The sequence below is a fragment of the Physeter macrocephalus genome, chromosome 4 (assembly GCF_002837175.3).
Source record: "Physeter macrocephalus isolate SW-GA chromosome 4, ASM283717v5, whole genome shotgun sequence".
NCBI classification, from domain to species: domain Eukaryota; kingdom Metazoa; phylum Chordata; class Mammalia; order Artiodactyla; family Physeteridae; genus Physeter; species Physeter macrocephalus.
In genome coordinates, this window is record NC_041217.1 from 25,005,585 (window position 1) to 25,019,760 (window position 14,176).

The window sequence follows — 14,176 nt, forward strand, 5'->3', positions numbered from 1 at the left end:
TTTCTTTGTATGGTCCTTATCTGGTTATTCCATCAGAATAATACTGACCTCACGGGATGAGTGACATTGCTTGGGTCCCAAGGCCCCTAGCTGTTCCACATTCTCTCTGCCTTTGAGTCTTTGTATATCTGTTTTATATGTAATGTCCATGGCCTTTAGCTGTACTTAATGGGAAAGATAGGAAGAAGCACATCTATTCCATCTTGCCCCAGAAACAGAACATATTAATGATTTTTAATTCAACAAAATAATCTTTAATTTTTAATTATTTCTGTTTTATCTTCAATTTTGCCACTTCCTCCAGTGAGTAATGGAAGTTAAACCAGTTACTCTTTCTTTTCAAAATTCTTCCCCAACATATATACACTACCAAATGTAAAACAGATAGCTAGTGGGAAGCAGTTGCATGGCACAGGGAGACCAGCTCGGTGCTTTGTGACCACGTAGAGGGGTGGGATAGGGAGGGTGGGAAGCAGGGAGGTGCAAGAGGAAAGAGATATGGGGACATGTGTATATGTATAAATGATTCACTTTGTTATAAAGCAGAAACTAACACACCATTGTAAAGCAATTATACTCCAATAAAGATGTTAAAAAAAAATTCTTCCCCAACATATCCAACATCATAAAAAGTAAGTACAAACTTTAATTAAATTTTTTAAAAGTTCTAACCCTGGAACACTAACCCACTACAATTATGAGTTCTGTGAAACAATCAGAACATAATTCTTTACTAATTTTTAATCATAAGACTTATTGCTCCAACTGCTGGCAATGCTGTCAGCCCCTCCAGGCTTTGTCTCAGCCACCGAAAGCCTACTACTCCAAGGCCATGTCCTTCTGGAGGCAGCCCGTATCCAATGACTAACTGAGGCAAGTGCATAAAGGTCAACCATTTGGCCCAAGGCAGGACAACTCTGAAGGACGATTTCTGCTCCACGGATCCCTGTTGAATCAACAGAGGCTGAAGGGGCAGCTTGACTTCTCCCTGACAAATCGTATTTCACCTTTCCCGTCTGTCAATGTCAATTTCAAAAGCACCCCCTAATAAATAGACTGCATACTAAACTCAATCTCAGGTTTATTACCTGGAAAATATGACCAGTGACAGTAAGGCAATTCAGTTTTAGGGAAATACAAAAGTAAATATTGAAGTTATTGAATATAACGGGCACTGGCACATATGTCAGAGAGTGACATAAAACTTTCCAGATACTCTTTTAAACACGATTTTATTACCTCTGTAATTACCTCTGGGAGGTAGAGAGGGGCTGGACTTGGGCAGGGTATAGTCAAAGAATACTTTAGCTTTATCTGTAATGTGCTATTATTTGTTTTACAAAGAATATATCTGTAATTTTATGTGTGCAGTTTTTTTCAGTAGGCAAATAGAAAAAAAAGACTGAAAGCAAAACTTGCCCAAAATGTTATTAATTCTAAGTGATGGAATACAAGTGATTATTAGTTTCTTCTTTGTGTTTTGTTATTTCTTCAAATTTTCTAAAAGAAAGAAACATTGAAGTATTTACTTCACTACCACAGTATGTATCGATCATCATGGGAACCATTTTTGCTTTTCCCTATCTATTTGCTGTTTTTCAGGTTGCTACAAGTACTGGTATATACAGAAAGATTTCTAAGGGCTAATTTCTCATTATCCTCTTATGAATCTTACTACCCTCTAGAGCTAACACTCAGCCTACTCAGCAGTATAATCCTTCTGTAAGTTAAAATATTAAAATACTTCCACACCGGTAAGTTCTGCTTCCCTGAGGCCCCTGAATGCCCTACCTCACTGAGCAACTCACTATAACCCAGAACAGCAGGAGACCTCCAGAACCACTCCCCAAATTTACGTGTAATGTCAGGTTTGACATACATATCAGCTATTAGATATTTTTAACATCATTCCAGTCAGTCTTTCCCTCAAATCTAGCACCAAGATTAAAATGCTGACAACTCTTGCAACAGCAGATTTTACTCCCATTTTTAATAATATAAAACAAAACATAAATTTAACTGCATAATCAGCAATAAACAGAATTCTTACAGGCCACATTCAAAATTCCTGCTGAATTTGCTTATAGCAGAATACAGATAAATAATATAAACAAGTTATATCAAATTGGATATCAATCACAACAAAATTTCTTCCTATAAAAGAAACTGGTTTCCACACATCCTTTTAACATAAGTGTCTAAGACTGACATTCTAAGGGTTTCCATTTGGTTTTCAGATAATATTAAAATAGCATCACAAATGTAACATTAATCATAACTATATCATAATTGTGAATTACTGAATTTGTCTCTTAGGCCTTAAAAAATAATGCCATCGTAGATAAAAGGTTACTAAATGATACTTAAAGACCTATGGGCTCTATAATTTTATTTTTCTCTAAAAATATTTCTAAAATATTATTTAAATATTCCAATAATTAGAATCTTACCTCAGCTCTTTTCAGCATTTCCCATTTATTCAATATTTTCATGGCAAATACTTTATCTGCATTTTTTAGTTTCACTACAGCAACCTAGGAAAGGAAATACAACTTTTAAAATGTGACAAATAATACTTTTTTCAGTCATCCATTTTCCTTTTTCCTCTCTGTAAAAAAAATAAATAAATACCAAAATTATCAGATTTCCATGCAGTTCAAATTCTAAGATCCTAAATCAAATAGTATTGTCAGTTGAAAAAGTTAAATTAGTGAACATGTGCCAAACAAACAACTGTGTTTTTGAACATGGTGTCGGTTGGTGATTGTATATTATATTCTCGTTTTCAAGTTTTCTGCTCTGGAATTTAAACTCAATAGCTACTATCACTAAGAAATTGACCAAAATGTACCAAATGAAATAACTAGAGCTTAAACACTGCATGCCAAATTCCAACACAAGGCTACAGGGAAAGCCAGCTGCCAAAACAAACATGTTTTATGGGGATCAAACAGTATGACATAAACTGACATGCCACATATTCTTACACACTATACCACAACCCCCAATGTGCGCGCGCACGCACACACACACACACACACAACCTAAAGATCAATTAAGGCTAACATCTCTACAAATTGTAGACTTCACACATACCTTTCCGACAAAAAAAGGAACAGATATTTCTGTATTTTGTATTTTAGTTATGGATCAAAAAACTGTCAAATACAAATAAGTAATCCCCGATTTTCACTCTCAACAAACTGATTACATTTCTGTTTCTACTGCTCTCCCTCAGTTTGACTAGATAATCTCAAAGGGTCCTTGCAGCTCACTTGGGATGCTATAGAGCAGAGACTGAACTACATAAGAGGAGACAAAGGCTGTTTCCAGTTACTGGGGGCAGGTGGACTAGGGGGAAGACAAATACTACTCTAATGTGCAGAAGGAGAAAACAAACTATATACAACATATCTTCAAACAGTTCAAAAGGATAGTTCTAAGCATAGAGAATAGGTTTAAACTCAAGTCCAGAATTTTAAAAATCTTAATAGCAAATGTACATATCAGGGGTATTTAATAAATTTATTTTTGGATCAGAGTGCAATAACAATAATAAAATAAAATAAAAACAAAATAAAATAAAATAAAATAAAAAATAACTATATAATTACAATCACTGTATAATACTATAATATTATCTAAACTAGAATACATCTTGGTAATTGTCATAAATGGTTATACTAATGACTGTGATTACAGTTTCTCATCAATTAAAATGGTGGGAAGGAAGAAGAAATATCTCAAATTCATACGCAGTCATTTTAGTCTTTAGTCATATCTGGTCATATCTGCAGAAATGATGGATCAGTTGGTTCACGTTTAAAGAAAAGGGGCTGTACCAGATATAGAAACAACCTAAATACCCAATGACAGATGAATGGGTAAAGAAAATGGAATATTATTCAGCCATAAAAAAGAAGGAAATCTTGCTTTTGTGACAACATGGGTGAACCTAGAGGACATTATGCTAAGTGGCCAGAAACAGAAAGACAAAAACTGTATGATCTCACTTCTATGGGAAATCTGAAAAAGGTGAACTCATAGAAACAGAAAATTCTATTTCTAGAATTCTAATTCTAGAAAGGTGGTGAAAGGGGCTGGGAGTTGAGGGAAACGGGGTATGTTGGTCAAAGGGTACAAATTTCCAGTTATAAGATGAGAGATGAGTAAGTTCTGGGGGTCTAATGTACAGTATGGTGACTACAGTTAACAGTATTGTATTATACACTTGGAAATTGCTAGAAAAGTAGATCTAAATGTTCTCACCACAAAAAAGGCGGGGGGGAGGAGTGCTGTGATAAAGAACAAGGAAAAACTTGAAACATTTTTTCACTAGGATCTCTGAAAGTCTGAAAATGCAAGTTTCACTATTCTGTAGACTCAAATCATATGCTGCACAACTGGGAGCACAAACAGATGGAAGGATAGGAGCATAGAGCTGGACATGCCCACATTTAAGACAGGGAAGAAATAAGGACGGCTATCACTTAAGCCCTCTCTTATTCTGATTTAGAGAAGAATGGCTGAAAGACTCCAACACTTAGATTTGCCCTTCTCAGGTCATGTGCTGTGAAAAGAACTCCTCCCAGCACTGTGTGATTCACGAATTTTCTATGCCTATGAGTATATAAGTATCTGACGATAACCAGTATAGTAGTAGCAGTATTCACCAATACATATTGAGTGTCTTCTAAATGCCAGTTACTCTTTTAAGAGTTTTATGAAGGTCCACAATCCCTTACCTGCAATTCTAAAAGCCAAAGGGTTTTCACAATTCATTTGGCAACATACACTGACATGAGGCTAAGCATAGTTTTGGGGGAGTTTTGTTTTCTTTTTAATCTCAGTGTAAAGATAAACATGCTTCATTGCAGAAACACCAATGCATTTGCTTATGAGGTTCTGCTCAAAACCCCAATAGGACTGTTATATAAAGTAGAGTATATGTATTAAATTATCTTTCTAAAATCCAAATAATATTGGAACCAAAACCACCTCTGGATTATACAGCTGTGCAGTAGAAATAAGCTAGCACTTATTGAACACTCAAACACTGAGCTAGCACTGATTGTGGCTGTTCAGGGTAGTGGTGATAGCGTGGAATCGACAGCCAGACTCAGGTTATACACAAGTATAAAATATTTAAAACAGGGTCTGGCACTTAATAGGTGTTCAATAAGCAATAGCTATTATTACATGTCAAGCATTGCATTAAGCACATTATAGCCCAATCTCTCAACTGTTGTTTACTCTATCACTAATATGTGGTAGATGTTATACATCCTAATTTCTTCCATTTCTGTAACTAGGAAATAAGAAGCTTTGATCTCTTCAACTTCCAACTTTATAAATTTATACCCATGACACATACATCAACATAGAAATATAGTTAGAAATATCCTCAAATGAACATATATATATACAAATAAAAACTAAGCCACAATATTTACACATGGTTTCCAACAGGAAAATATTGTAAATAACTTAAATATTCTGAAAGGTGAAAGTGACTGAATATATCACAAACAATAGAAAATTATTAATATTCTTGAAAATGTTGTTAAAGAATACTATTTAATAGGGAAAAGTTCACAATATATTGTTTAAAAGAAGTTTATTAAAACTTGTACACTAAAATTAATTTTTTATATATAAACAAAGTATATAGCTATACATTTCTATGCCATATTTATTCTGAGAAAGACAGGCATCAAAACATTTTAAAAATCAGGTATTTCTAGGGGATGTGATTTCTATTTCCCTTTCTACATTTTCTGTACAGAACATATAAAATTTGAAGCATGGGGTGGGATAGTATGGAATACCATACCTCATCCTGATCGTGAAATGACCACTAATTACTGAGGTATTTATAGTGTGGCTGATACTGGCCAAAATGAGACCCATACTACACATCTATGTGATAATCAGGAATGCCATGCTGCTGCAGGGTGAAAAACATTCTCAAAGCTATCTTACAACAGTTTCATGAGCTGCCTAAAAACTCTTCTGGAATGAGGTGGGATGTGGTGAAATAAAAATGTCAGTTCAGAGAGAAAACAAACTTATGGTTACCAAAGGCGAAATAGGGTGAGGGAGGGATAAATTAGGAGTTCGGGATTAGCAGATACAAACTACTATATATAAAATAAACAACAAAGTCCTACTGTGTAGCACAGGGAACTACATTCAATATCCTGTAACAAACCATAATGGAAAAGAATATGAAAAATATGTGTCTGTATCACTTTGCTGTACACCAGAAACCAACACAACATTGTAAATCAGCTACACTTCAATTTTTTTTAAAGTCAGTTCCGAAAATATTCTTAAATTATCAAATTGATGACATGATGAGACAAGAATATGAAGTTGATGAAGTGATAAAATAAAACTGATCTTGCTTTTCTCCTTTAACACTACAGATCATTTTCACGTTCATTTCAGTAAAGAAGAAGAAGGAGGAGGAGGGGGAGGGGGAGGAGGAGGAGGAGGGGAAGGAGGAGGAGGAGGAGGAGGAGGAGGAGGAGAAGAAGAAGAAGAAGATTCTCCTAGAAATCTAACTTCACGTTCTAGATTTTCAAGAACCACAGCTAACTGACATATAAGAGGGTAGTACGTTAAAATGTCCTTTTTTATATAATTTGATCAAAATGAAAAGTACATTTAGTATGGACGGGAAGATTATAAATTTAAAACAGAACAAAGACATGTTTTTAAAAACACCAAATATAGAGCTGTCTTTAAAGACAGCATATTAAAAGCACTATGATGTTAGAAACAATGCAAACGCTACAGAAAAATCAGTAGGTGACAAATGTAAATGAATGAGTTCTTAAACATGATTTAAGAATCATCACTTATAGATACAACGTATAACTTAGGAATGATCACACTATATTAAACAGAATTTCAATATCCAAGAAGCAGCTGGCATGCAGTTCTACAAATCTAGTCTACATTCAATATATCCAGAATTTGCCATACCTCCTCCTTTAGTCCATACCATTCCCATCTACCATTATGTCTTGCCTGGACTATCCTATCTGGCCTCTCTACTTCTGCTCTAACAGCCCAAAATCTGTTCTCAAAACATCAGCCACAGTGATTCTGTTTAAACTAGCTCAGATCATGACACTCTGCTCCAAAACTTCAGTTTCTGATCTCTCTCCATGTAAAAGTCAAAGTCCTTGCTATAACTTATAAGTATCGTGGTCCAACATATCGTGGTCTCCCAGATCTCATATTACTCTCCTCCTAGATCACTCTCTCCAAACATACTGATCGCCTTGTTCAATCTCAACTTAGTGTTTTTGTACTTATTATTCCGTAGGTCTCAAATGGTCTTTCCCCCCTATAGCTACATGGTTTGCTCTCTCACTCCCTCCCTAAAATGTCATTCTGCCCTTTCACACTTTCTATCCCATTTCTTTGCTTCCTTTTCTCCTTAGCTCTTTTTACTTAACAAACTGTATATTCTATTTATGTATTTTGCTTACTGTTTGCCTCACTCACTAGAACATAAGCTTTATGTGGGTAGGTATTATTTTTTTCTCATTTGTTCACTAGTATGTGCCCAGTGCTTGGGAGTCAATAGGTACGCAATAAGTATTTACTGAATAAATAACGAGTGATTTATAATCTATGAGTGTATATACATAGAAAGTTGAAAGGCATCAATACGCTCAGCTTCAAATACACTACTAAACTGATACTGAAACTCAAATAAAAATAAGGCATTATGATAAAAGAGATACAATTCTGTATCTTAAGGTTTAAGTGTGTACCAGATTATTCCAGCTCATGTTGCTCTCTTAACAATTATGTATGGCTTTTAAAGTCTCAACTTCACAACTTAGCTTTTAGTATCTTTTGTGTATTGTTACAGTTCACTATTTATTGCTCCATGTCTTTGTCTCCTTTTTATCTCTGCTGTATAATGTCTAGCATCACTTATTATTAATAATAATAAACAAAAACAACTCATTTATAGAAAGCTTACTGTGACTGGCACTGGTCTGAGCACAATACATATACTGCCAAAATCAATTCCTACACCACTCTAAAGTAGGTTCTACAGTCCTCACTACCCGATTACAGAGCTAGAGTTATTTACTGCTATGAGTACTGAATAGTTCTCCAGGTTCTTGAAGAGATCTTCCCATTCATCATGCCTATAGTCTTGATTCTCATTGTCATGTTAATGGTGATCACTGTTAATATGTATGGAAATCACTGTGTTTTTTATAAACTGTTCTGTTAGTGATCAGTCTGTATTCAAAATATTTAATTAAAAAAATACTAAGTCTCCTTAACAAGCAAACTAAAAACACTACAAAGAGTTCACTAAACCAGCTAGAGTTATCCTCTCTATGGAGTTGCAATTTATATATATAGTAGTGATAGTCAAAATATTTAGAAATTGGTACAGCATGGGCGTTGACCAATTAGAGCAGACACTGGCTATAAAAATATAGTATGCCCATGCCAGTGTGCCCCTACGGACTGAAGACTAGCCCATATACAGAGGCTTCAAAGGTGAATCATGCAATATAACTTCAAACTTCTTTCACTCTCCCTTGAATCCCAGGAGAGCCAGGGTACAAAGTGTTTAAGGAAGAATGAATGGCTAAAAATAATTCTCCTTTCAGACCCTAAGACTAGGTTATGCAGACACATTAGGGCCTAGTTATGGTAATTAGAGGAAGCAAGCTAATTAAAAGCTTTTGACACCTGAAGCAGGGGTAGCAGGCCAAAGCAGCAAGCTTTCACAACAAGCTCTGAAGCCCAGAAGCCTTGAAGCTGCCGGAGCAAGGCTGGAGCAGGCAGAAGCGGTGAGCCACCAGGAAACTGTGGACAGGCAACACCCAGGGCGTAAGTTAAAGGTTTTCCTGAAAGCAAAAAGGAAAACCCAGCGTTAAGTTAAGCAGTAACTGACAACAATTGAGTCGTAGAGAGAAGGTTCTTAACTCATAGAGCTGTTGATTTTCAATTATATCTTGCTCCTTTATTATTTCCCATAATTTATGCATTTCTTGTAGGAGGTACATAAATTATGCTTTCATTTTCAGAGTTGTTTTTTTTTTTAAAGAAAAAGCATAATTGAGAGAAATGCTGTTTCTGTCAGATATCCATGCCAGAGATGAACCTATCCACTGGGTCTATATAATACCTAATGACAAATTCCTGATAGAAGATGAAATCCTTTGGAGAAAAAAAAATTATCTCTTTAGGGCTGTCTTTGCATTTTGAAATCTATTAGTTGATAACTACTACAGGGTATGTAAGGCCACCAGAGATACTTTAACCAGGAATAAATAACTAAGCAGTAAGAACTCATAAACCAGCCAATACTACTTTTCTGTACAAAATTCACTGTGTCTTAAGATAGAGTAAATTATCCACAATCTATTTGTTGCTTTTATTTTACATACTTTAATTGATATACATACAGAGCACGGAGAGAGGGAGGGAGGAGGGAAGGAGGGAAGGGAGGGAGGAAAGAAAGAAAAAAGGAAGAAAGGAAGGGAGGAAGGAAAGAAGGAAGGAAGGAAGGAAGGAACAAAGAAAAAAAGAAAGAAAGAGAGAGAGAAAGGAAGGAAGGAAGGAGAAGAGAAAAGAAAAGGAAGGAAGGCACCTTCTCATACTAAATCTCAAATATTATCAGTCATGTATTAAATACTATGAATTGACTCTGGATCACACTGGCCTATGACCAGGCAGGACTTATTCTCAGTCTACTGACAGCCAGACTGCTGTCTGCAGCAGCCCACTCCCGACCCTGTACCCATTCTTCAATTCTTCCAAGCATTAGGACTATAGAGCAAATATCACTGTCCTTAACTATCTGCCTTAATCCTAATGAGTAACTATCTATAAGCAATTCTCCAGGGTCCTGTCCTTTTCTTCAGTCCCTATTATGGAAAAAATATATAAACAAATATACATATTATTTAAGTATTTAAATTATTGCTTTATTTTTTCCATAGTTCAATCTCAACTGAGCCCTAAATCTATCTGCAGCCTCACCATTTATCCTTTGTCCTTTACCAGTCTTCTAAAATAACCTGTGCCACCCTGCCACCACCACCTATCCTACCCCTGACCTATCCAAACCTTACCCTGCAATTAATGACCTGGTAGACTACTTCACAGAAAATAGATCCTTCACATTCCCTCATACCACCTTTAAATGTTTCTATATTTCTACTTCTCCTTACTTCTTTTCCTTTTCAGCCCAAGGAAGAAGTGACCCCACCACTTGCAAGGATAACAGTATCATCTGAGATCTTAACGCCAGACTCTCCCCTTCCTTTTCTTCTTTCCCTTGTTCCATTAAAGATTTATTTCTGGACTTCAAGCCTTCTTTCTTATGGCTCCTGAACACCAATTGATAAACTTTTCCATGACCATCTCCCATCCAAAAACAAAACATAAAACAAAAACTTTATTGCCATCCTACCTTCCTCTCAAGAAAGTGGTATCACATCCCTTTTCCCACAAGGTATCATTTCTCCATAAAGCACATTTGTAAAGAGCACTATATGCTTGCTTTTTCCACTTGTTCATCATTCGTTTCTCAGCCTCTTTCAATCATCTATTTCAATCTAGTTGCTATTTCCCTCTACTGGACTGAAATTACTCTCTCAAAGATCAATAATGACCTTCCAAATTCCAAATAAAACATATTGTTCTCAACTCTCATCTGTTTCAACCTCTCTTCACTACTGGACATCACTGACAACCAATATACTTCCCTACTTATTCTTTTTTCTGTAACCTATTAAATGATTTTCCCCAAGGATCCCTACTCCACATTTTTTATATCTCCTCTCCTTCCTGACCTGTATTATCTATTCCATATGCCCTAATTAATATCTCTACGCTGATGACTCCTAAATCCTTATCTCCTAATAGGTAGACCCATACTTCTAGTTACCTATTAGTTATCTCTCTAGAATGTTCAGCAAATATTTCAAATTTAACAAGTCAAAAACCTGCACGTTAAACTCATTTACTCAGGTTGCATACCTCAATCACCCATGATTTCTACCTTTAACTTATCACTGACATCCAAAGTGACTTCTTTAACAATCTGTCTATCCCACCCATCCTTCTTGCCCACTGGCCTAGTTCAAGCCCTCATTATTTCATCTGAAAAATGATAATAGGTTCCTTTTTGACCACCTTACTATATGTCAGACATTATGCTAACTGCTGAGAATACAAAGAAATAAAAGAGCCCTTGCTCTCAAAAATCTCACAGTCCAGTGTGGGAAACATAACTAAACAGATAATTATAGTACAACATGAAAAGAAAGGTAAAAACAAGGTCCTATAAAAAGCAACGAAGAGAGATTCCTAAGCCAAAAAGGCAGGAGAAAGGAGGAAGGTATGTAATCTGTGAATATATATGTTAACATTTCTTGGAAGAGGTTACTGACATATGAGTCTTACACAGTGAGCCCCAGAAAAAGGGGACCAAGGGGGGTCTGACTGGAGAGAGGGAATATTTTGGGAAATGGGGGCAGCAGGAGCAAGGCACAGAAACAAGTGCTATCTGTGTGGGGGAGAGGGGTGAAGACAATCAGGGATAATAAGCAGTTTTCTTTCTTAGGTTTTCTTCACAGCAGGGAATAGCTAGAAATGAAAGTGAAGGATCCAAATAATGGAAGAGTTTGTATGCCACGCTAATCAACTAGAACCTTAAAATGTAGATAATAGGGAACCATTCTTCATATTTGGTTGTTAGCTACATCACTTTAATAGCTCTGTGGAGAATGGTTCTGAGGCAGGGAAAGAAATGAGAAGGTTACAGCAGTAGCTGAGGTGAAAGATATTGAGGACTTAACTAAGGAAGAGAAGAAGAAATTCAAGAAATACTTACGATAAAAAAAAATCAATGATTAATTGAATGACGTGGAGGCTAGAGAGTGAGAAATCCAGGATCTCCCTCCCTCTGGTCTCTTCTCTACCAAATCCTTCCTCTACACTATCAGAATTATCTTTCTTATCATTCTGATTCTATCACTACTCTGCTTATTAACATTTGATAGGACTACCATCCCTATGAAATAACATTCCTTAGAATAGCATACCAAATCATTTACTGCATCTGCCCAAGAAAACTTTCAATCCTCATCTTTCACCACCACCAACAAAAACCCTATATTCCAGGCACAAGATCACTAACTGCTCCCTGAATAAAAGAAATGCACTTAAAAGAAAAAAATAACTATTTTGATTCTTTTAGAATATAATTATTATAGAAAATTTATAAAACAAAGTGTAAAAAAATCACAGATAACATTATTTCATAGAGAAAATGACTCTGAAATCATATAAATTTGTCCATATCCTTTCAACCAGCAAGGTCCTCTTCTAGAAGTTTCTTCTAGAAGTAATTATTTAGAAAAGCATCTGAAATACAGTGAAAGCATTTTGTACAAAAAAGCTTTGGAGAGCATTATTTCTAATATAGAAAAAATAGAACCACCCAAATATTCATTCGTTTTTTATGTATTAAGCACCTACTATGTACTAGACACTGTTGTAGGTGCTGGGGAATTGCAGTGAACTGACAGGGAAAAAATTCCTATATTCATGGAGCATACATTCCAGCTTAACATTATTGTTAAATAAATTACAGAGCTTCCACATAATGGACTTCTATGGAGCCATTAGAAATCAGGCTTAAAAGAAATGTTTCAACATATGGGGAAAAGACTTAAAATATTTGGTTAGAAAAGCTGGTTAGATATCAATGTTTATAAAACTATCCCAATTTTATTACCTATGAATAGAAATAAAATTGGAAAGAAATGCCCCCAAAATTAGAGAAGTAGATCTCAATGCTGTGTACCTTTCCCTCTTGTAGATTAGACTGTGATCCTAATCAAGGGTATGGAACATGTTTGGATTATAGTATATGGTTAATAAGTATTTTTTTCATTAGTCAAAATAGAGAAGCAGGGCTTCCCTGGTGGCGCAGTGGTTGAGAGTCCGCCTGCCGATGCAGGGGATACGGGTTCGTGCCCCGGTCTGGGAGGATTCCACATGCCGCGGAACGGCTGGGCCCATGAGCCATGGCCGCTGAGCCTGTGCATCCGGAGCCTGTGCTCTGCAACGGGAGAGGCCACAGCAGTGAGAGGCCCGTGTACCGCAAAAAAAAAAAAAGAGAAGCATAAAAGAAAAAAAGAACTTCATTTTTCTGTTTTTAATCTCCAATAAGGAAAATTATTATATTTAAAAGTATTGTGCTAAGTACTGAGTATAATGAATAAAGAAACTCAGTCCTTGCCTTCACTAAGAGTCTATTGATGAAGACAAACATTAAACACAGAAATAAGGAATTTAAAAGTTAAAAGTATAAGTGCTAGGAAGAAATTGTACAAGGTTCTCACTTTCCCCATTAGAAAGATAAAAGTATCTTACATCTTCACTCCCATTTTTATAAACTCATTAATCTACTGATTTCATTTTCCCATTCAGTTCTTTCACTGATTGCATTCTGCCATCAATTCTTTCACTCATTTGCAAATATGTAATGATTTTAAAGAAGCAACAGTAATAACAAAATATATTTTGTTAGGCCGGGATGACCTCCACTTTCTCTGAAAACACAATATCCGTTAATACTGGCCTTAAAAATAACGCATGAGTCATTTCAAAGTATCTGCAGGAACTGTATCAATAAAAGGTGAGTGCCTGGGCAAATTCACTCTGTTCTACTTCCCATTTCTGTAAAACTTATCCTGCTGCTTTTTTCTTCCTAGAGTTCAAATTTGGAGTGAATAAAAACAGTCTATCTTTAAAGCAAGAAAGGTTCTACCCTCTCTAGTAGCCTCAAGAGACAAGTGTTGAAAAACAAAGGTGAGTAATTCTCCTTCACTTCTGTCCACGATTAACAAGTAGATTAAGACTCAAGACTTGTCCTCTAGCAATCAGCCTAGAAGCCCATATCTTAATATGACTCTGTTCCACTAGCAAATGAGTTTCTAAGGCTGACTGGAAACAATTCAGCTAGCTGGATATACATAATTTTTGTCTATTTTGAGATCCAAAGTGGGGAACAAAGGTTTACATTTGAGGCAAGGTAGTGGGAAGTCTCCAGCTTGGCTCCAAATTCATGTCTCAGTCTTTTTTACCAGGGGATCCTGATAACACTGAACCT

The 14,176-nt window shown here is 35.9% G+C and overlaps 1 protein-coding gene across 16 annotated transcripts in view; it reads right to left on the reverse strand.

Annotated features, from left to right (window-relative positions):
• Positions 1–14,176, reverse strand: part of CDC42BPA (CDC42 binding protein kinase alpha) — a 306,437-nt gene that overhangs the window by 216,122 nt on the left and 76,139 nt on the right. For all 16 annotated transcript variants that reach the window (XM_024130600.3, XM_055084055.1, XM_028488396.2 and 13 more), the window contains exon 3: positions 2,451–2,534. In XM_024130600.3, the coding sequence (XP_023986368.1) occupies positions 2,451–2,534 (84 nt within the window). The remainder of the gene's footprint in view (positions 1–2,450; positions 2,535–14,176) is intronic.